Source organism: Gorilla gorilla, chromosome 15 (genome assembly GCF_029281585.2).
Source record: "Gorilla gorilla gorilla isolate KB3781 chromosome 15, NHGRI_mGorGor1-v2.1_pri, whole genome shotgun sequence".
Lineage (NCBI taxonomy): Eukaryota > Metazoa > Chordata > Mammalia > Primates > Hominidae > Gorilla > Gorilla gorilla.
The window spans coordinates 63,818,206-63,841,898 of NC_073239.2; the positions used below are offsets into that span (position 1 = coordinate 63,818,206).

Consider the following 23,693-nt stretch of genomic DNA (forward strand, 5'->3'; position numbering starts at 1 on the left):
TTACCTTCTATCATTTTTCCTCTTCAGGGTAAGAAAGAATCTCAAACTCGTCTTCCACAGAACTGACTTTAATTTCCATAGCATATGGTTTTTTTCTCTTGTTTTGTTTCTAATGTCATCTTTATTCTGCTATTATACTATTTAAAGTGTATCACTCTTTTGTGACCTCACAGAATTCTCCTTTATATCTAGACTTTATCCAGTTCCATCTTTTTCTTGGTCCACTGTTCTCTTATATTCTTTCATAAAGTTCATATTCTTATATGCTTTGTTAAATATATAAAGCATATGCTGCACACATTTTACTTTGACTTGAAGTAATTCAGTAAGTCTTTTTCACCAGTATATGTTTCTTCTACTATGTGCAGTGTGAGCCAGTTTTTATTCTATGGAATCTTCATTAGAACCTCATGTTTTTCCTCTCTCCATTTTCTTCCTCTTTATTCATTCTTGAATAATAAGAATTAATCCTTTGGCATTTTTCACCAGACAATTTTTGAGGCTTCTCTTATACCCTTTCATATAGAGTTTTATTTCTCTTGGGTTGCATGACCTTTTATTTTGATTTAATTGACAGGAAATACATCCAATCCAGAAATGCACTTTTTAAAAAACATTAAAAGAATATTTTTAAGACCTATTATAGTTCGCTAACAAAATAGTGCACACTATATGTCCTTCAGAATTCATGCATTTTAATAAATATATGACTTATTAAAACATTAATATGTGTGACTTATCTTTCTTATATCAATAATGATAGGGTATTGTGTCAGTACTGAATATTGTTTCTCACTAAGGGAATTTTGTTTGCCTGTAATTATGTTTATATTTCTTAACATTTTCTTTTTACATATGTAATATAAATTCAAACTTGAGTTATTTCTGTTTGTTGAATACATAATATGTAAAAAAATATTTTGCCTAGGTTTAAAGAAGCCAGGTGTAAATTATCCCAGAGTTCTTATTAGGTTTGAGAAGAGGCTAAACAAGGTGTATTCAATTGTGGCTAGATGTTATTTAAAAAGGCAAATTTTACTTGTTTGATAAGAAAAAGACACAGGAACTACAACTGATTGAAATAAATCTTTCAAATATAATTTCAATGTTTTACATATATAGTAATAATTATATGATTATCCCAGTCAGTGAATGCAAACTACTTATTACTGATATATTTTAGAGGTGATGAGAAAAGCAGTGTTAATCAACAAATGATTTTGGAACTTTTCTCCCAGGAAGTTTCTAGTTTTTAAGTTTATAAAAGAGAAATCAGTGCCAAAAGATATTTAAACTTATGTCAAGTCATCTTGGTCAACAAAATTAGAACTTGTGAAATAGAATAAAGCTATTCAAGAGAAGTTAGATTCAGCAAAGCTGATTCAGCACATTATAGTATTATAGTAAAAAAACTCTGAAGTGAATATGATGGATTGTGTTAATACTCCTTAAAAGTAAGTTTAAATCCCCAGAGACACTGTGTTCATGCTTTAGTAGACATCAGATACCAAAACATATAAATTTAATCATCTCCAAGGATTTTCAATTTTACAGGATTTTTAAAATTCTATAGTTCTAGAATATAAGTTTGCAGAAGCTAAGCAAAACTCAAACTTTTTCTTTTCCTTAGTTTCTTAATTCTCATCTTTCGGTCACCACTCTCCAAAAATCAGGTGCTAGAGCTTAGAGGACTTTAGTCAGCTCTTATGTTTAAAGACTACAGGCAAAAAGGCTAAATGACACAAGTGCTGTCTTATCTCACGAATAATGGCCAAAACTTTGAGGTTTTTCATGGCATTATGCAATAGCCTGATTATTATTTTAATATTATTTAATATATATTATAATATAAACTATAATTTGCATAAATAATATTTATCACTACTGTTAACCTAGTTCTCTTAAGTTCTTAACATAATTTTACTTTTAATTATTGTACTATAAATATGTATTATATATTTTAGATAAATAATTTAAGTATATGTCCTAAAATGTGCATACATATTCCCAATAGAGTCTTGAAATTGCCACATTTACATGAATTAATTTGCAATTTGGTATATTCTGAGGTCTGGAGATCACTTGCATACAAATCGCATTGTTATAATCAGTAACAGAGACTTACTGAGTTTCACATTTCATGAAAAATGAGGATGTGCCAAAATCATCCAGCTCTAGGCAAGATCTATGTATATTGATAGGTAATTGCTAGCATCATTTGTTTTATACATACATACAAAGTGAGAAATTATAAAATCATTATTTTCTGCTTGAATAAAAACAGCTGCCCATGTCCATTGATATTTTTTCAACATATAATTGCAGTGCTATCCTAAATGAAAAATGCCAGTTTATTTTCTACAGTTATTACCATTCCTTCTGGTGCACAGGTGAATTTGTACATTAGAGTCCAAAATGTTTTTAAATTATAGCTTTCCTTTCTATTTCTCTGATGTAAGTCAGATCCCTTATGCTGACCTTTTCCCTCTTTGGTTCTATCACTTTCTCTACTCTTCCATAAGCACAGTATTCTCCAATGTCATACATTGGCTCTGTCCATTTCTCATATTCTTTGGCCTTTGTTCTCCACCTCCTATATAATTACCTCTTTTGGAGGATGCTTTATATTTCTTCTCTTCCGTAGACACTTTTATTTTAATGTACCCCTCAGTCTTCTCTCCCTTGTTCACCCACGCCATGGGCTTGTCCTACATTTTGATACATATTACTTTCTGACTTTTATTTTATTCAGAAATTTATTACCTCAAAAAGATGATGAACTATTTGATGAATAAAAAACTTTTATCATATTTGTCATTTATTCTCTATAGAATTCTAAACACTAGGATTAGGCACACAGCCTTTGCAATTCATCCTATTGAACAGAAATGAGTGAATTCAAACCTAAGGGTAAAAAAAACCCATTATAATAAATCCTTAATGTCAATGAAATTAGTTTTAAAGTTGGGTACACTGGATGAGAAACAGAAGCAGTTAACTCAATTGCTTACCATCAATTCAATTGATGAAATAATATTGTCTATTAATTATACTGAAAATTAGACTTATATGGTTTGAAGTAGCAGCCTTTCTCAGTTACTGTGTTCTCAGCCTTACTCAGTTCATATCATTAATTTTGCTTAAACACACTAGATTTTATTATATACATTGTCTGAGGGACCATCATCAATGAAGAATAGAAAAAAAATGAGTTTAGAAGTAGTTAGTGGTTCAAACCTGGATTCTAAAAAGATAAATGTATTAAAGATTACACATAGTTTTACTAGCAGGTCTATAACAAGTACCTGTAAAAAGAGTTTTATTATACATTGTCATAAGTCATGGCTACATTCTATCCACCTCCTCAATTTTAAATTCATATCATTTAACAGAGCAGTTTACTGAATGAATGTCTTCCATCTATAGCATTATTTTCACATTTACAGCATTGGCATTATCAGTATTAAATACAAACAGGACTTCGCTGAGAGCATAGACTAATTCTTAAGAGAAAGCGTGACTTAATATCAACTAGTATCAAACAGCTCACGGTTTGGTAGTTATTCCCTAATATCTAAATGGAGAACACTAAGGAGCCTTATCTATCCCCTCAGCCACCTAAGAGTTGTCTTCTTCAAGGAACTTAATTCTGAGAATTTATCAGAATGCAAGTACCTTAATATTTTATATTTATTCCACTGAGATTCTCCTAGAGTCAGTGAAATCAAGGCTTTAAAATAATGGCTCCTTATCTTAATATTCTTTCTCATATGGCGTTTAACTCCAAGGGAAAAAAAATCCCAATGTGTGAGCTGATTTCCTATTTGAGAATATATTTGATATGTAAGCAAGAATCTTGACATTTTGAATTCTAATCAGAAGAAATACAGTCATTGACCAAAATGAGAATAAAAATCAAACTCATAAAATCATGCAAAATACCATCTTTGCTTTCTCAATATCTTGTATAAAAATATTTAAGATCCTAGTTTAAAATCCTTGAATGCCAGCATATCTGTTAGAAAGCATTAATCCATTCTTGCAAAACTCTTGATTAATCCACATGATTATCTCAACAGATGCAGAAAAGGCCTTTGACAAAATTCAACAACCCTTCATGCTAAAAACTCTCAATCAATTAGGTATTGATGGGATGTATCTGAAAATAATAAGAGCTATCTATGACAAACCCACAGCCAATATCATACTGAATGGGCAAAAACTGGAAGCATTCCCTTTGAAAACTGGCACAAGACAGGGATGCCCTCTCTTACCACTCCTATTCAACATAGTGTTGGAAGTTCTGGCCAGGGCAATTAGGCAGGAGAAGGAAATAAAGGGTATTCAATTAGGAAAAAAGGAAGTCAAATTGTCCCTGTTTGCAGATAACGTGATTGTATATCTAGAAAACCCCATTGTCTCAGCCCAAAATCTCCTTAAGCTGATAAGCAACTTCAGCAGTCTCAGGATACAAAATCAATGTACAAAAATCACAAGCATTCTTATACACCAATAACAGATGAACAGAGAGCCAAATCATGAGTGAACTCCCATTCACAATTGCTTCAAAGAGAATAAAATACCTAGGAATCCAACTTACAAGGGATGTGAAGGACCTCTTCAAGGAGAACTACAAACCACTGCTCAAGGAAATAAAAGAGGATACAAACAAATGGAAGAACATTCCATGCTCATGGGTAGGAAGAATCAATATCATGAAAATGGCCATACTGCCCAAGGTAATTTATAGATTCAATGCCATCCCCATCAAGCTACCAATGACTTTCTTCACAGAATTGGAAAAAACTACTTTAAAGTTCATATGGAACCAAAAAAGAGCCCGCATCGCCAAGTCAATCCTAAGCTAAAAGAACAAAGCTGGAGGCATCACACTACCTGACTTCAAACTATACTACAAGGCTACAGTAACCAAAACAGCATGGTACTGGTACCAAAACAGAGATATAGATCAATGGAACAGAACAGAGCCCTCAGAAATAACGCCGCATATCTACAACTATCTGATCTTTGACAAACCTGAGAAAAACAAGCAATGGGGAAAGGATTCCCTATTTAATAAATGGTGCTGGGAAAACTGGCTAGCCATATGTAGAAAGCTGAAACTGGATCCCTTCCTTACACCTTATGCAAAAATCAATTAAAGATGGATTAAAGACTTAAACGTTAGACCTAAAACCATAAAAACCCTAGAAGAAAACCTAGGCATTACCATTCAGGACATAGGCATGGGCAAGGACTTCATGTCTAAAACACCAAAAGCAATGGCAACCAAAGCCAAAATTGACAAATGAGATCTAATTAAACTAAAGAGCTTCTGCACAGCAAAAGAAACTACCACCAGAGTGAACAGGCAACCTACAAAATGGGAGAAAATTTTCGCAACCTACTCATCTGACAAAGGGCTAATATCCAGAATCTACAATGAACTCAAACAAATTTACAAGAAAAAAACAAACAACCCCATCAAAAAGTGGGCGAAGGACATGAACAGACACTTCTCAAAAGAAGACATTTATGCAGCCAAAAGACACATGAAAAAATGCTCACCATCACTGGCCATCAGAGAAATGCAAATCAAAACCACAATCAGATACCATCTCACACCAGTTAGAATGGCAATCATTAGAAAGTCAGGAAACAACAGGTGCTGGAGAGGATGTGGAGAAATAGGAACGCTTTTACACTGTTGGTGGGACTGTAAACTAGTTCAACCATTGTGGAAGTCAGTGTGGCGATTCCTCAGGGATCTAGAACTAGAAATACAATTTGACCCAGGCATCCCATTACTGGGTATATACCCAAAGGACTATAAATCATGCTGCTATAAAGACACAGGAACATGTATGTTTATTGCGGCACTATTCACAATAGCAAAGACTTGGAACCAACGCAAATGTCCAACAATGATAGACTGGATTAAGAAAATGTGGCACATATACACCATGGAATACTATGCAGCCATAAAAAAGGATGAGTTCATGTCCTTTGTAAGGACACGGATGAAATTGGAAATCATCATTCTCAGTAAACTATCGCAAGAACAAAAAACCAAACACTGCATATTCTCACTCATAGGTGGGAACTGAACAATGAGATCACATGGACACAGGAAGGGGAACATCACACTCTGGGGACTGTTGTGGGGTGGGGGGAGGGGGGAGGTATAGCATTGGGAGATATACCTAATGCTAGATGACGAGTTGGTGGGTGCAGCGCACCAGCATGGCACATGTATACATATGTAACTAACCTGCACATTGTGCACATGTACCCTAAAACTTAAAGTATAATAATAATAATAAAAAAAGAGAAACTTAATGAGTAGTTAATTTCAGATTCTTTACATTCTTTCTCTACATTAAGTTAGATCATCATAAGGTGACATACCTGGTCCTTAATATTTCAGCTGAAAACAAAAATGTTATTTTATCTTGTATTATGGTTTATCAATATATTAAATTTTTATTTGAACAAGTTTTATATCTTTATACTTTATATGAATATCTTAGTAAGTAAAGATATTGCTGGTAACATTACTCAAGTGTACTTTTATAATATGCATTTCTCTTTGCATTAATTGTTAAGAATATGTGACACTTTTGCTTTTCTTTTTACTTTAGCTTCCAGAGCATATAGATGAAAATTCAAGTTAAGTCAATAATAAACTTCATCTTCTATCTGTTTTTTTTTTACAATCTATAATGTCTTAATGAAACTACCTTCTATTTCCAGACTAAACTGCATACTTTCAATTCCCTTGTTTTGTTATTCTAGTATATCCAGAAGCAAAAGAATCTAGTTTGGATCATTCTTTAAATCTATTGTGTAAATGTTGTTTCCGAGAATCAAATGTAAATAAATCATGGTTACTGCTCTCAAGGAGTTTACAATTTTACAGGGGTCAGTGTGATAAACATTATGATAGGTATACATATCAGGAGTTTTGGGAACAAAAGGAGCAGAGAAGATAGGAAAGAATTTCAGCATATATCCCTGAATTGCTTTTTTAAGGAAGGTTATGCATGACTTAGATGATTAAATAGGAGAAAAAGTACTTATTCAATTAGATAAACAAATATTTATTAAATTTTTTTGGGGGGGTACTTGAATATTTACATGCAGGGCAGAGTGTCATCAGAAGAGACATCATTTCTACTCCCATCAAGCCTACAGTTCAGCAGGACAAAAGAGACAGCCTGTGAAGAGGCTTCAGGCACAAGAGAGCTTTACCCAAAAAACTTCAAGTATGACTGGAAAAGACTATGAAGCTACCCCAAGGAAAAGCCAGAGGGGCATATATCCTTGAGGTCCTGTTACTGCTTTTAGAGAAAGATCTTTACCCTGGAAGCTATGGACTTTTTAAAAAAGACAGCAAGAAAATCAGTTAGCAAGCGAAATGCAGTAGTATGCACAGATGGGGACTCAAACTGGCCATTATATTCCAAAATGCATTTCAGAAACCTACAGATTGATGTCCTCATCTCCAGCCTCTCCAGCTGTCTCTATATTGTCAAATTACTTTGTGCTCCCATTTACCACTCTCCTAAAGCTATCTCCTCTTTGAACATGTACCTCTATATCTGTTTTGCAGAGAAAATGGAGACAGGAAGGCAACTTCCATGTCAGCTTGCTGTCATTGCAGCTAGAAATCTATCAGAAGCCATGTTACTATTAATACTTAATTCTTTTTTTTTTACCACTTTAGTGGAAATGGCATCAGTTTCTCTCTTAAAGTCTCATTCCCCAACCAGAGCTCTAAATTCCCATCTAAGCTTGCCCTTTTTATTACCTCTTTTTCCTCTTAAAATAAGCCCTTCTACAATCCCACATCTCTATTTATCAGTTCTTTTACAGTCTCCTGCTTCTTCATTAATGAACTCCTTTGCTTTCCTCCTGTTTACTCCATAGTGGAATTAGCTTTCTAGAGACACAACTTTATTGAACCATTCATATCAAGTACAATGAATGTATTCACAAGTGCCTTAATTTCCTGATATGATATGACCTTTACATTGCACATTCTTTTTTTAAAGAAATGAATGATGCATTTAACTTATTTTTAATACACTTTTGTCATATCTAGTGATCTCCTATGAGATTCTTTTTTTTTTTTTTTGCAAGAACATTAGAAATTCAGTGGATTCATCGAGAATTGAAATGTCCATTAGTAGTCACAGGAATGCTGAAAGAATCTTTTATTATTATCAATGGCCAGATGTTGTATCACTTACATATAAATCAGCAGGTACTTTAAGGATAACATTATAGTTTTCATTTGGAAACATGTTTTTTTATTCAATCAATTTTGATGAAATATTTAACTAAAAAGAAATTGTACCAGTGTGGCAGAGCTCAACTCAACCTAGGTCCTAGCATGAACACTCTTGTGCATTTCTCTCCCCTTGGGTATGGGCTTGAATTATCAACTCAGTCACATTAAATGGAACCAGACAGACATATGGGATATCACTTCAGGGGTTAGGTTATGAAAAATCCTGGGCATGCATTCTCTCTCTCTTCTTAATGGATTACTTGCTTTGAAGAAAGCCTGCTGCCATGTTATGCGACAGCCCTGTAGAGATGTCCACATGGTGAGGAATTGAGGGAGGCCTCCAATCAACAGCCAGCAAGAAATCAGTATCTATAGTCCAATATCTTAAGGGAGCAAAGCCTGCCAAAAATCAAGCAAGTGGGCTTGGAAGTGTATCCTCCCCAAACTGAGTCTTCAAATTATGGTGGAGTCCTTTTCTGGAAGGACTATAACCTTAGGAGAGACTTTGAGCCAAAGGCACTCAGCTGAGCTATACTTGTATTGACCCACAGCAACTGTGAGATAATAAATATTTGTTGTTTTAAGTCACAAAAGTTTGGGGAAGTTTGTTATATTGCAAATGATAAGTAATGCAATATATTTAACTTTAGTTCAAAGAGGAGTCTCTCTTCTTAGTAGGGTATTGCTCATTTCTGTATTAGATAATTATGAACCTTCTCAATGGTATACCGTCCTTTAGTCAAAGTTAAAAGTTCAAGATTTATTTACAGTTACTCATGAAGTTATAAATTTAATTAGGCTATTAGAAATTCAGGGCAAGGCATCTTTGAATCTGGATTTCCAAAAGAATGACTAAAACTGAAAATACAATTTGTAAAACTAGTGGCTGTAAATGCCTCCTGAGTTTACAGATTAATGAAAGTCTGAAAATAATATATGCAAAGAGGGAATGTTTTAATTACCAGCAGATCTCTCTAATGAACTATCTCATCTAGCTTTAACTGATTACTCAATGTCTGGACCAGGTATTTTTGCCTAGATTTCAGTAAGCAGCATGCCTGCAGCTTGCTGAGAGGAACCCAAGTAATAGACCTGATACCCAGCCTGCAACCTTCAGTCTGATGAAGCAAAGAAATGACACAGGGGTCAAAATGTAAATGTTTGCCAAGAAATGGAGAACTGTCCTCCTAATTTTCCCTTATCCCAAAATAATCAGAATAAAACTAGCAGAACGTCAACTGGACATCCATTGACAATAAAGAAGATAAGACTAACAACTATTAAGTTAAAAGTATATTACAATGATGTATTAAAAGTATTTTTAAAGTATTTTAAAAATTATTTTAAAGTAAAGCTCTAAAATCTAGTCTCATAAATAAGGTGAACATATATTATGACTTAAAGTAATTCAAAATATTGGTCTTGGAAATATTTATTTAAAAATCAATTAAAATATGTGATCCAATGTAAATTGGAAGAGGAGAAAGAAAGTACATGACACATATTCAAAACAAAGAGGAAATAGAGTATACATTATTAACAAAAAGGAAGAATTAGAGTTGAGCCAATCCTACATTAGTAATAATATAGTAATCCCACAATAAATAAAATGGCTTGGCAATTTTGCGATTTGTTTCCTTTCATTGGTTTTTTTAGTGATTCCCAGTCTACATTCTGTTTCTGAATGATTTTACCTATTTTTATGTTTATTTTCCTAAATCAAATATCTCATTATGCTTTTTGATTGCAGAAAATCTAGTAACTCACACCACTACTAAGTAACTGTCACATACTTAGCTAGGCTTGCAAAATCTTCCAACAAGTGTTCCTGCACAGTAATAAAACGGGCAGACTCTGTCCAGCTTCCCATGTTTGTGTTATGGCTTCTCTACTTAGCCATGTGATGGGTATGGTAACTAAAGTCCTTTGTATTTCAATTTTGTTATCTATGAAACAGGATAATGATTTTAATAAGCACAAATGTTGATCATGAAAATTAAGAGAAATAATCCACAAAGTATCCTAGCCCATGATGAGTACTGCATAAATGTCAACTATTATTTTATTATTGCCATTATTATTGCTATTTCAGATTCAAAGTAACCTAAGATTATGAGTGTCTGCCATCTGGTTGAAGATACTATGTATGTTGCCTAATTTAACTTAAACTACAGCTTTCTGAAATAAGAGTTATTATTCTCATTTTACAGATAAGGAAACCAAGGTTCAGACATTTTAAGTGATTTCTCTGAAGTATTACAGTGATGAAGTGCTACAGCCAAGTTCCTGCCCAGGTCTCCTGACTTCAAGTTTATAGTAGTTTAACTTCTCAAAAGCTTTCTGGCTGGGCACAATGACTCATGCCTGTAATCCCAGCATTTTGAGAGGCGGAGGTGGGAAGATTGCTTGAGACCAGCCTGGGCAACATAGCAAGAGCCTGTCTCATAAAAAATAAAAATAAAAATAAATTATAAAACAAAACAAAAAAACCCAAGTGCTATCCGTTTAGGCTTGTCAGTATACTGTGAAGAATACTAGTTAATACTGTTGGGTATGAGTTTGAATCCCAGCACAACCATTTACTTGGCAGTTCACACAAACTTCTTGAGGTTCAGTTTTCTCCACGGTAAAAGATGGACAGTGACGTTCACTTTTACAAACTTAATTGAGAGTATTACTTAGCTTAAATAATATGGTGGCTGATACATATTATGTGTCCAATTGTATTAGTTTATATCACATATATTTATACTATCATTTTATTAATTTATATAAAGACACTAATGTAATCCTAACTTCTCAAATTTTACTTCCTTATTACCAGTGCTTTAACCTTCCCTGTGCTAATCTCTGCGTATTGAAAACATACCTCTTTTGCATACCAGAGAAATGTTCTCGTTTGTATTGATGCAGTGACTCATTCCTTAACTAGATAAAGATCCACAATACCTGGTTCAAGCTCTATGGGGTTAGATATACTTCATTATTCAGAATTTTGTCTTACATTAGAAAGGTGAGAGATTATATCACTTATATTATGTGATATCTTCTGGAATGGTCTGGAGTAGAATCATATTATTAAAAACAGTAATATTTTTGCTGCAAATGGTATAAATGTCCACATTCATTTGGATAGAGACTATACATAGGTTCATATCAGTTCAGGTTATATATCAGGCTAACATGTAATGTCAAATAATTAAATTTTAAAAATTGATATTCAGTTCTCAGGATTTTAGAATTGCACATAAAGAATGGTAGACCTGCATGATCTTTTTCCCCACAGAGTTTACTAGGTCTACTCTCAGTGTAATGTCATGCTCTATCTAGCACAGTTGTGCATCTGATCTTATCCTCTATTACTGTACAAGGTCTCAAGGGAAGGAAATGTGTCTTTATCTTTGTATGCTGTGCAGGACCTAGAATGTTCTTAAATCTTACTGGGTGTGTTTGGCATACTTTAAAAACATGAAAAAAATCACACCAATGTTTCAAATATGTGGATGGTGCTAAAAATAACTGTCAATATAGCAACATGACAATATTACTTTTCATCATGATTAATATGCATTCAGTCACTGTCGAAGCAAGTTTCTTTGGAAAGAAGCAGCCTAAATTATGCTGTGTGAATTCCATGAGACCTGGTAAAGAATTTAACTCATTGATTGTCTACCTGATTTAGGATTCCAAAGGGAGGTAGGTGATGATCTAAAATGTCAAATTCCAAATCTGAATTAGATGGTGGGAAAAAATTCTTAGTATCTTATTTTGCAATTTGCAGATAAATCATTTAAAAAGTAAATTATAGCATTCTTTGACCAAAAATTGTTTTAATGCTGTGTGTTTATGAACCTTTTTCTTCTTAGTTATCATTAATCTTGTAAGAATCAGTAATTATTGCTATCTCACCTATATGTTGTCCATACATGTGATAAAAGAAGCTGAAACAATATGCAGTGTTTGTGGGTCCGTAAGGGTTTTTGGGAGCTATGCTGAAAACAGGGCTGAGAAGTCGAGCCTTTTCGCCTTCCAATCTGGGTCGTGATGTCTCAATGTACATATAAAAACCTTAAAACAGACAAAATAAAGTGTTTAAACACATTATTCTTAGGCATAATGAAATTTCAAATCACTGAGAAGTCTTATAGTTTTCATACAAAATAAAGATGGATAGGAAGATTTGCATCTCATTTATAAAATCTCTGTGTGTATATGTAACTAATAGTGGCTGTAACACAAAGAATAAATGATCTACCAAATTAAAGATAAAATGTATAAAAAGTTGAAATTTAGACTTGAATTATCAAAAAATTCCTATTCTCTCTACTATACGTATCAGTGAAGTCTGAGAAAAAATTAATGTCTACAAAGTTTTGTAAATATCTAAATTGATACTGTACAGAAAATTTAATATTTTATTCCATAATCTTCAAATATATGGCTAAATATTAGTATTTCATATTTATAGCAGTTTTTAAAAGTCTCTGATTGCTATGAACACAAAAGGTCATACCCCCATACCTTCTTTGGAGCCACTACGGTCAGCATTAGGTCCTGTATTAGGAGTATATTTTGTATTTCTTGTTGCTGTACTTTGTTTTGTCCAGTCAAAATTATCTGTATCATCTTGAGTGAACAAACAAATATTACCATCTTCAAATCCACAATGAAATTCTCCTGTTGGTAAATTTTAATTAAATTAATATTAATTAAATTAATACACATACTGCAACATTTTCATAAGAAAAATGTAAAATATTACATAGCAATAATAATGCAAGATTGTGACAATGGCATGAGAGCCATAATAGTGCAGAAGATTACAACTAAACATAAAACCAATCTAATTTTAATGAAAAAGTAAAAGAATTTTACATGTAAATTAATATCTTATTGAATAATTAAGACTCAAACAATTTTTCTCTAAAATATCCAGATAACTGAAATTAAAGAATACAATTTATGCTTGAATTATTGCTGAAGAATTTTCCCAACTTTCATTTTGTCAGTATAGAAACAATCAAAACAAAACTGTCAATTGGAAAATTACCTTTATTAATTTACCTGAGGGTAGTTTTAAATTGGTATACTTTAAGTTTATAATTTTTCATGCATGTCTAGAGATGCTTTTAAATATCCATTTGCATAAATGGAAGTGTGTTTAGGGCAAGCTAATAGCAAATTATTTTGAAAAGTATTTATCCTTCCTACTTTATCCGAATGTGGGTTTCCCAGATACTTGAACTTCAGTATGGAAATGAAGTAATTAAAAGACCTTTTAAAGACTTTGAAGGACTGTGATTTCTCGGATGCCTAACGTATGTTGAGTTCAGGGCCAACACAAGTTCAGAGAAAGACTTTTTCAACTATCCCTGAAATGTGGGTGGTAGTAGTAATGTTTCTAGGTATCAAAGGTTTTCTTACTGCTTGAAAAAAATAGGTATAAATAAGTTGGTAAGGTCCACTAGATACATTATTAAAGAGTGTGTATCCTTGAGAAAGAATAAACATGATGTATATTATTTCACTCAGCCTCATAACAACTCTATGAAATCACAATAATCCTTACTCATGAGGCTTTACAGAGGAGAAAACTTTGGCAAAGGTCAGCTATTAAATGATAATGTCAAATGGAATCCAAATTCCCTGGAATTCATAGAGATATAAACACTTAAAGAACAGAGACTTCCATTTTAGTCTCTCTCCAACCTACCCATAAGGGGTTATGGATTTATCAGATATCCTTGGAAATGGAGTCCTGGTTGAGATCATGTACCTGAATTAATTGAAAATTTTTGGTACTTACAAAAAAAAATAAAACAGAAGGCTTTTCCTTTAAATTTAGGGAATGAGTTTATGTTTTGTTTTTGTTTTTTAGACGAAACACTTGCTTTATCTCTTTGTATTTATTTATATTCTATATTCTGGGTAGGTAATGTTACAGGAAATATACATATTTAAGGAAGTCTAAATAAATCAATAAATTTCTGAATAAACATTATTGTACATAAAATATTTATTAGACACATATTTATGTCACAGACCTTGTACCAAACAAGACATGACCTTTTGATGCTATCAGTTGGAAAAATAATGTTGGTAACAGCAGTGTAGCAGTGTATGCATTTACATACATGCATGTATTTCTTTAAAGATATTTTAGGTATGACATGAAATTCCATTAGTTGCTACTCTGGCGTTTTGAATACCATAAAGGGAATGTTTGATTTTGAATGTTTTCAGTTATTTAATTACATATTACATATGCACAAAAAAGAGTCACAGAACAAATGTAAAGATTAAGGATTTCAGTTTATGTATCTACTGCCAAGTCTTATTTTTTATATGTTATTTAAAATTATGTATAATGAATTTTTATAACACTGTTGAACCATTTTTTTTTGTAATTTAAACTTGGTTAAAAAGAGAAAATATCTTGTCTTTAAAAATCTATACAATAATTTTTGAGACCTAAATATTTAAGTCTTTCATAGTAAAATTAAGCAATAATGCAGCTTATGAAAACTACAAAAAATGTCAGTTGTGCCTAAAATTTTTCATCGTTTAGGTTATTTTATATGGTGTAAGTTGTTTATAATATTATAACTAGTGTAATAATTCAAATCAAACAAAGATACTTAAGCAACATCAATAGCTCTTGAGTCCTTCTAAGGACACATATCTTTACAATTAATAAGCCTATTACTGAAGAAAATTTATAAAAAGTTGGCAGGTAAAATGAAAATAAAACTCACTAGTCAAAACTCAAGAATTTTATGATTGTCCTGTCACTTTAAAAAGAGACAATTATAAATATGTGCAAATACATTTATTCATTTAAAAAGTTTATTAGAATAAAGAATATCTGATAGATAATGATAATGCAATGAGCTGTACAAACTTTTCAAAAGCCAATGTAATATAAAATACTAAAAGAGTAATAAGTATAAATAAGTAATAAAGTCCAGGATTTTCACAAAGATATAGAACTGAGAATCGAGTGGATCTTGAATTTTCCACTGGTTTTCTAATTTCAACATGATTTTAGCAGAGTTTCTGGGGCTACATAGAAATAATTAAACATATCTTAAATATTCTCCATTACGTGGTCTTCAAAATTTTGCTTTATGTGGTCTGCACAATTTTCCCTGAATCCTTCTCAATATGATGAAAAAACAAAAATAAAAACTCAGGAACAAGAATCCTGATACCCAGTGGTCCTTTTGCACCCAGAGACGACGCTCTTTAGTCCTTAAACTTGTAAGAAATCTAACCTTAAATTACAAATAAATAGCTCTGATTTTAGAATATGTCTTCCTAGTAAATCCTCTGTTGATTTAATATTATTTTCCAGGGAGAGAGAAGTTTTCATATATGGGAATATTTTTCAGGTAGATACATATCATCTTATAACATTTAATATAAAACAAAATAAAAACTTTCCAGAAGTCCCCAAATTTAACAATTTTATAGAATTCATAACCTAAATTAGAGCAAATACATTGGAGCGTAAACTAGTGTTCTATAAAAGAAAGTCTCAATTAAACCCATCAAATACCAACTTTCTAAGTAACCATACTCTTTTATAAGTGGAATATAGACATTCAAAGAAGGAAAATCAAAGAAACGTGTAACAACGATAAAAATGATATGCAATCCCACAAAAGAAAAAAATAATCCCACAGCTGCAGAAATAGCAAATATTAAGCAGGTTGGTAAATGGCTCCATATTTCAATATTTAGGAAAATCTATAAACCTCAATTATCAGTATTAAAAAATTGTATTTATACTCCTATCCTTTGAAATTTAAAATCTACATTTAATGCCAATTTTACTGATTCTGAACCATTGTGTTTTAAACAAACTAAGAATAGTTACTAAACAATTTTTGTATATTTATAAACATTCTATTTTTGTATTTATTAAATATAGTGCCATTTTGTAAGTTAAAATATACTTACTCAAATGAGGATTTACAGGAGCTACAAGAAAAGCAAAAGAAACAAACAAACAAAAAAACAATGTTAGCATGGCTTGAATGTCTTTTATAAATAAAAGTCTAATCAGTGTCTCATAGTTCCTTACCAAAACTTAATGATCTTTCCCACTGTGGCCATTGAGATTAATATCTGCAATCCATTTTGTTTTAGAGGATTGAATATAATCTGCTTTGGAGCTCAGCAATAACAGCCTCAAATTACCAAAAAGACCAATGCTAAATAGCACAGGAAATGTTCCCTTTTCAAGGTATAGAGTTTCTGACCTCTTAAATATCTGAACTAGTGCTAAACAAAAATACTCAGATATCAAAATTGAGGCTGAAACTAGGCCAATCTATAATCTAGGTGATCTAAAAATGAAAACAATTATCTAGCAGAGTTTCCACTTTTGTTTTTTGCTGTTTTCTACTTCTACTGAGAGTAAAGTAGAAAGTTCATGGCACAGATGAAAATAAAGCAATCCTGATATCATGTTGTAATATGTGTACTAAAACGAATAGCTACATCAATGCCTTTTTGTTTAATTACAGTAAAATATACACATACATACACACGTGTGCATGCACACAGAATTTTAAAATGATGAGCAATACATTTTGTGTTCTGGGGTACCAAAAGAATTTTTTTTCCCCGAAAACTAATTATATTTGCAATACAAGTGCCAATGAATTTCCACCCAAAGAGAGATGAATACTTAAAATATTACTAACACAACAACAAAAATATCTCTCATCTAAGGGCCAAATTTGTATCTGCATGTATCAATTAACCACTTATCACTCTGAGAAAATATTCCAGTCTGGATGAAGGACAGCATTGATGTAATTCCCCAAGATTACAATAGGCAGAATGTAGTTTCCCAGGATTACAATTGGCAGTTAATTTACAGTGCAGAACTTATCTGATTTGCCATTTTCTTAGTGGTTGTCATTAACCACCTTTGTTAAATTTGTGCAATAGTAATAAACTCTGATGGGCAAAAATATTCATATATAATTGTAACATTAGTATACAAATGATAAATTTTAACAGAGTAACTTTTTCAATGATTTTCACTCTTCCTACATACAGAAGACAATTCCCATTACTGTAGTTGTTTTTCTGATTCTACATTCCACATTGCAAATTATGAAAAGAATAACAGAAAAGGAACTGAAAGTGAACTAAAAATAATTTAATTTTTTGGCAAGATATCCATGTATTTTAATTTTAAAATTAGTAAAAATTAAAATTATTTCATAGTTAATATGAAATTCTTAAAAAATTATGTGCTATCTTTCAAAGATGTAAGCGTCCTTGAATTATAACTTAGTTCTAAGATATGTTGTATGTACATGTAAAGCTCTTACCAGACTGAATTTTAATTGAGACTTCGCCTCCAACATTTAACTCACCAAATTCACTATACATAATGCAGTTAACTTTGTGAAAATTTGCACATCTAACTTCTAAATAGTTCAGCGAGTCCAGTTTTTTCTTCTTTCATTTGAACTTGCACGTATAATTTTTTTATAAATGCATATTATAGACAATTGTGTCCCCATAAAAATGCATATGTCAATGCCTAATCCCCAATGTGATTGTATTTGGGGATAAATCCTTTAGGGAGGTAATTAAGATTAAATTAATGTTGGCCCCAGTCCAATGGGATTGGTGTCCTTATAAGAGGAGGAGGAGACACCAGAGAGCTCTGTCTGCCATGTGAAGAAGACATGGTGAAAAAGTGACCATCTATAAATTAGGAAGAGAGCTCTCACCAGAAGCTAACTATGCCAGTGCTTTGATCTCGGACTTCTCAGCCTCTTAAAGTGTGAGAAATAAATTTGTGTTGTTTAAGCCTCCCACTATGGTATTTTGTTATGGCAGCCCAAACAGACTAACACATTGCCTCTAAACCATTAAAGTATACATTGCCCAAACCTATATCACATAAAAATAATTTTAATAAAAATGTTGGAGATCTTAATATGTACACCTAAGTATGTAAAAACAATTTTGAAAACTTATTATTAAGAGTAATATCTATTTTCCGCATGTATTTTTCATTTTAGTTTGTTGCCTCAGAGTTTTCAATAACAACTACTAAGCTAATTAACTTTTTAAAATCTCTTAAGGAAAGTCATAATGATCAATTAACTTTAGCAAAGAAGTAAAGATCTTCTCTAATGGAGTGGTGAACCCTAATTCTAGTCCGGTTTGTCATTTCACAGTCATTTAACTTTTCAGGACACTGAAATTTTCTGGGTCCGAATATCTTCATCTTTTAAAGATATTGATATTAATGCACTCTACATTATACATCTTATTTATTTGGTAAAAACTGTAAGTACAAACAACTTTAATGAGTTGTTAATAGTTTTACTTCATATTTCACGTTTGACAGTATTCACTACTTTCCCCTTAAGCAGGAAACGTATACTTAAGGGTAAACACAATGGAGTACTTCAGTTGCAAACAAAGCATTCTATTATCTTTTTAACTCAGGCTCTGATAATCAATGATAAAAAGAATCACGTTTGGCCGGGTGCTGTGGCTCATGCCCGTAATCCAAGCACTTTGGGAGGCTGAAGTGGGTGGATCACCTGAGGTCAGAAGTTTGAGACCAGGCTGCCCATGGAGAAACCCCCGTCTCTACTAAACATACAAACATTAGCTGGGCGTGGTAGCAAGTGCATGTAATACCAGCTACTGGGGAGGCTGAGGCAGGAGATTCACTTGAACTCAAGAGGTGGAGGTTGCAGCGAGTCGAGATCATGCCACTGCACTCCAGCCTGGGAGACAGAGTGAGACTCCATCTCAAAAATATATATATAGTAATAATAATATTCTACTGAAGCAATACAATAAATACGACTGTTTAAATAATGATTCATTCAAACCTGAAATACATTGAAAATTCTACAGCTAACACTGAATATTAAAATTCTAAAATGCACACAAATTTCAATTTTTGAAATATTTATCTCTTTAGTATACAGTAAAATAACATATCTAGGCTGAGCGCAGTGGCTCATGCCTGTAATCCAGCACTTTGGGAGGCCGAGGCAGGTGGATCACCTGAGGTCGGGAGTTCGAGACCAGCCTGACCAACATGGAAAAACCCCATCTGTACTAAAAATACAAAATTAGTAGGGCATGGTGGCACATGCCTGTAATCCCAGCTACTCGGGAGGCTGAAGCAGGATAATTGCTTGTACCCAGGAGGTGGAGGTTGCGGTGAGCCAACATTGCGGCATTGCACTCCAGCCTGGGCAACGAAAGCAAAATCCCATCTCCAAAAAAAAAAAAAAAAAAAAAAAAAGAAAGAATAAATATATCTAATTGCCATTGTTTCTCTTTGAGATATTAATTCTAGATAAAAGTTTTAGATCCACTTTTAACTTTTTCAAAGTTCTGCACTAATTTCTATTTTTCTCCAAATAGGACATTTAAGTAGTGAAGAAATATTTTATGCATATAGTTAATAAAAAGAAAACTATCACTAACACACACACACACACACACAAACATTTAGCATTTTTTAACATTAGCAATATGAAAAATGAATGGTCACCAACAACAAAGACCAAAATCCGGCAACTAAGATGTCTTTTGATATGTATATAAATAAACTGGTACATTTATGCAATGGAGATTATTCAATGATAAAAAGAAATGTGCTATGAAGGCCCAAAAAGGCATACAGAAATCTTATGTATTTCTAAGTGAAATAAGGCAGTCTAAAAAGCGCTACATGCTGTATGATTCCAAATTTACAACATTCCCGAAAAGGAGAAACTATAGACAGAGTAAACATATCATTGGTTGCCTGGACTGGAGAAAGGAGAGATAAATGGGTAGAGCATGGGAACTTTTCAGGCAGTGAAACTATTCTCTATGATACTGTAATGGTGGAGAAATTATATACACTTGTCAAAATCCATATAACTGCACAACACAAATAACTGTAATGTATAATATTGATTTTAATAATAATTTCTTAGTAGTTGTTAATCAATTTTTACCAATGTACCACAATAATGTAAGATGTTAATAATGGGGATACTGTGTCAGGGAGACGGGGCTCTGTATACTTCCTGCCAATTTTCTGTAAACCTTAAACTGCTCAAAAACTGAAATCTATTAATTTTATTTAAAAAACAGAAAATGAATTTTGATCTTTTTTTACCTCTTAATAAGTTTTAAAGTCATAAAGAATTTGAAAAGATAAAATGCAGACAAATATTGTATTATAACTTGTAGGATCAAAAATAAAGAAACATTGCTTATATCACATAGGTTCACAATTAACTAAATTATTCTATATCTCTACATTTGTAATCAAATGTCACATTTATGGTGATTAAGGTTTTTGGTTTTGTTTTTTTGTTTAGTTAACTGGCTAATGATCCAGAAAGTCAATATGCTAAGTTTTACTTTGTGTCTAAATTTGGTAGATAGCAGCAACCAATATTTTCCATATAGTTAAATATATAAATAAATAATTTTAAATGAAAGGCTACTTACCACTATATTTGATCACACGAATTGTTGAATCTCCTTCACCAAATTTGGTGAGAGGAGTCAGTCGGACTTCATAAGCTTCTGGTTTAATTAGCTCTGTCAAGTTATATGTAATTAATTCTCCCTTTTGAATATTCCCATTTATTTTAATCTCCTGCTCCCACCAACGCTGCTGTCCAGCCTGAAATCAAAACAATAATAGAATAATGTTCCCAGTATGTTCTTCAGAGGTACTAAGAAAATTGAAAACAAATTTTGAAATTTTATTAAATCAAAAAGTACGTATATTAATGAATACATATTATTAAAGTTCAAGTTTCTATAATGAGAAACAAATTTTGAGATGTTTGCATGCAGATGTTTGCAGGTAATTGCCAAATGATCAGAGGTATTTAATAGATTTAATATATCATCTAATGTTTAGTAAGAGTCAGAAAATTCCAAAGTGTCTCTGATCTTGAAGTCGGGAGAGATCAAAGTTTAGCTACTTCTTGCTTAACATATTAATGGCATACGAGATTCTTGAATACTTACAACTCTATCACATTAGCAAACATATGCATTGCATATATAACAGTTCCCATATATTCTGGGCATTAAAAGTATAAAACAAAGACAAATCCTAAACTTTTCAAGTTTATTAAAAAGAGAGGCACAATAAACAAATGTATAATATAAAATTTCAGTTAGTCATATGTACAATAAAGAAAAATAAAAAATCACAAGGAGATTAAAAGTCATAGTGGGAAGGCTGGAGAGGGGCACTCTTTAGTTAAATCAGAGGACATCTCCATAAGAAGAATGTTAGGAAGTTAAGATGAAGGCTAGGAATTTACCATGGGATTTGGCAAGATGGAAGTGATGGTCTCCTTGAAATAAATGGTGTCAGAGTAATGAAGATGAAAGTGTGATTGTAATATGTTAAAAGAAGAATGAGTTTCACAATGCTTCCCTCACTAAAAAATCACAATGCTCAGATAATTTCACAGCACAGTTATCAAAATGTTCAGGAAAGAATTCTAATCTTTTACAAAATCTTGCAGATATTTTTAAAAAGAAAAACAATAACTCTCCAGCTATGTTATTTAATTTAAACCAAAAAGGATGGTACAAGAAAGAAAAACTTATGTATACAAACCAAATTCATAAAGTTTTAACATACAGTATTGTTTCCAAATTCATCATACAGTACTGTTTTCAAATTCATCAAGTTTTACATCCAGTATTGTTTCTCTTGCAAGGATGCAAGAATTGCTTAACATTAGAAAATATGTCAACATAGTTAACTGGTAAAAGAAGAAAAAACATATTTCTACTAGATGGAGAAAAATTTGGGAAACATCAACTCCTATTTATAATAAAAATATGACAAGCTAGGAATGAAAGGGAACTTGATTAATCTGATAAAGAAGATCCAACAAAAAGGTAGAGGATGCTTTATTTTTAATGCTTATATATTAGAAATTTTTTTAGAATTACAAGTGAGAATGCTCAACATAATCTATTTAAAATTGTACTTTAGTAACAATAAAGTATATAATAATTGGAAAAACAAAACCAAAATAGATCTATAGAGTTGTCTACGTAGGAATCTCTCTCTTTCCTTTTCTCTCACTCTATCCTTCCATATGCATATACACTTGAATGTCTTTTACAAGCACTTTGAAGCTTTCTTTATTAAATGTATGCATATAATTTATTAGATGAGATAACAGGTAATCCACAGCTTTGTTTGCTATTGTAAATTGTAACTTTTAAGCTATTAATATTTTGCTGGCTTATACAATTGTGACAGTTTTTTTATTTTCCTTAATTCAGATATATATATATATGACAAATACAGTCCTCTTTCTATATGTATCTAAACATACAGTATGCATCATTGCCTTGTAATATGTGTCTGATATTTTTCATAGCTGAAATCTATGGTATCCTTTTTCATGGGGCTTTTCTCCTTTTATTTGCTTGGTTATTTTTCACTGGTGCTGATAATATGGCCTAAAATTCTACTATTGGGGGTTATCTGTGGCCTATGACAAAGACATATTCTGTATAGATGTACCCTTGTTTCTGACATGCTCCTAAGGTCATCAGCAACATGGCCTACTTTTACTTTGATTGTGAAACTCTTTGGTGTCACAAATTAGAGTGGAGAAGATCCCTTGCTTTGAGAAGGCCTTGAGTTTTCATTGCTGTCTGCCTCAATGGTGCCAAACTATTAAGAATCAAAGTTCAAGTTTGTCTGGGTTGGCAAACAGCTGAGGGCAAAAGTAGTTTGGGCAGAAATTCTGTTACTTTTGAATGCCATTTTCCCTTGGATTTTTACCTAGTACTTTCTCTATGTACACACACATACACATGTACACATTATGTGCACAGGTACACACACATACACATATAATATGCACATATGTTCACATATATGCACATACTATATGTTCATAAGTATTTGTTTTCTGAAGGTTAAGTTAGTCCTAATTATACAGTCTTGACTGCTACATTTCTGGAAATAAAAACTACAATATGTGTGCTACAGCACAGTCCTACACAAATGACAAATTAAATAATGGCATGGGAAGAAAGCCCAAATATAAAATATATAGAGTGTCTGCACAGAAGAGAGAAAAATATATACCATTCAATTGGTTATGCATATGGAAAAAAACCACTTGCATTGGAACCTTATATCTTATACATAAAATTCAGTCTCAGGAGTATTAAACAATTAAATTTAAAACATAAAATTTAAATCAGTTAGGAAAAATACAGAAAAAATGTTATTATGATCTCAGGTAATACATTACTTTCTTTTTTGTTTTTTTTCTGAGACAGTCTCGCTCTGTCACCTAGGCTGGAGTACAACGATGCTATCTCGGCTCACTGCAACCTCCGCCTC

General features: G+C 32.3%; 1 protein-coding gene across 2 annotated transcripts in view; it reads right to left on the reverse strand.

Moving 5' to 3' along the window:
* MDGA2 (MAM domain containing glycosylphosphatidylinositol anchor 2) overlaps positions 1-23,693 on the reverse strand; it is an 834,858-nt gene that overhangs the window by 21,609 nt on the left and 789,556 nt on the right. For both annotated transcript variants that reach the window (XM_004055127.5, XM_055362264.2), the window contains exons 11-14: positions 20,801-20,978; positions 16,256-16,276; positions 12,815-12,970; positions 12,203-12,361 (exon numbers count right to left, since the gene is read on the reverse strand). In XM_004055127.5, coding sequence (XP_004055175.2) covers positions 12,203-12,361; positions 12,815-12,970; positions 16,256-16,276; positions 20,801-20,978 — 514 coding nt within the window. The remainder of the gene's footprint in view (positions 1-12,202; positions 12,362-12,814; positions 12,971-16,255; positions 16,277-20,800; positions 20,979-23,693) is intronic.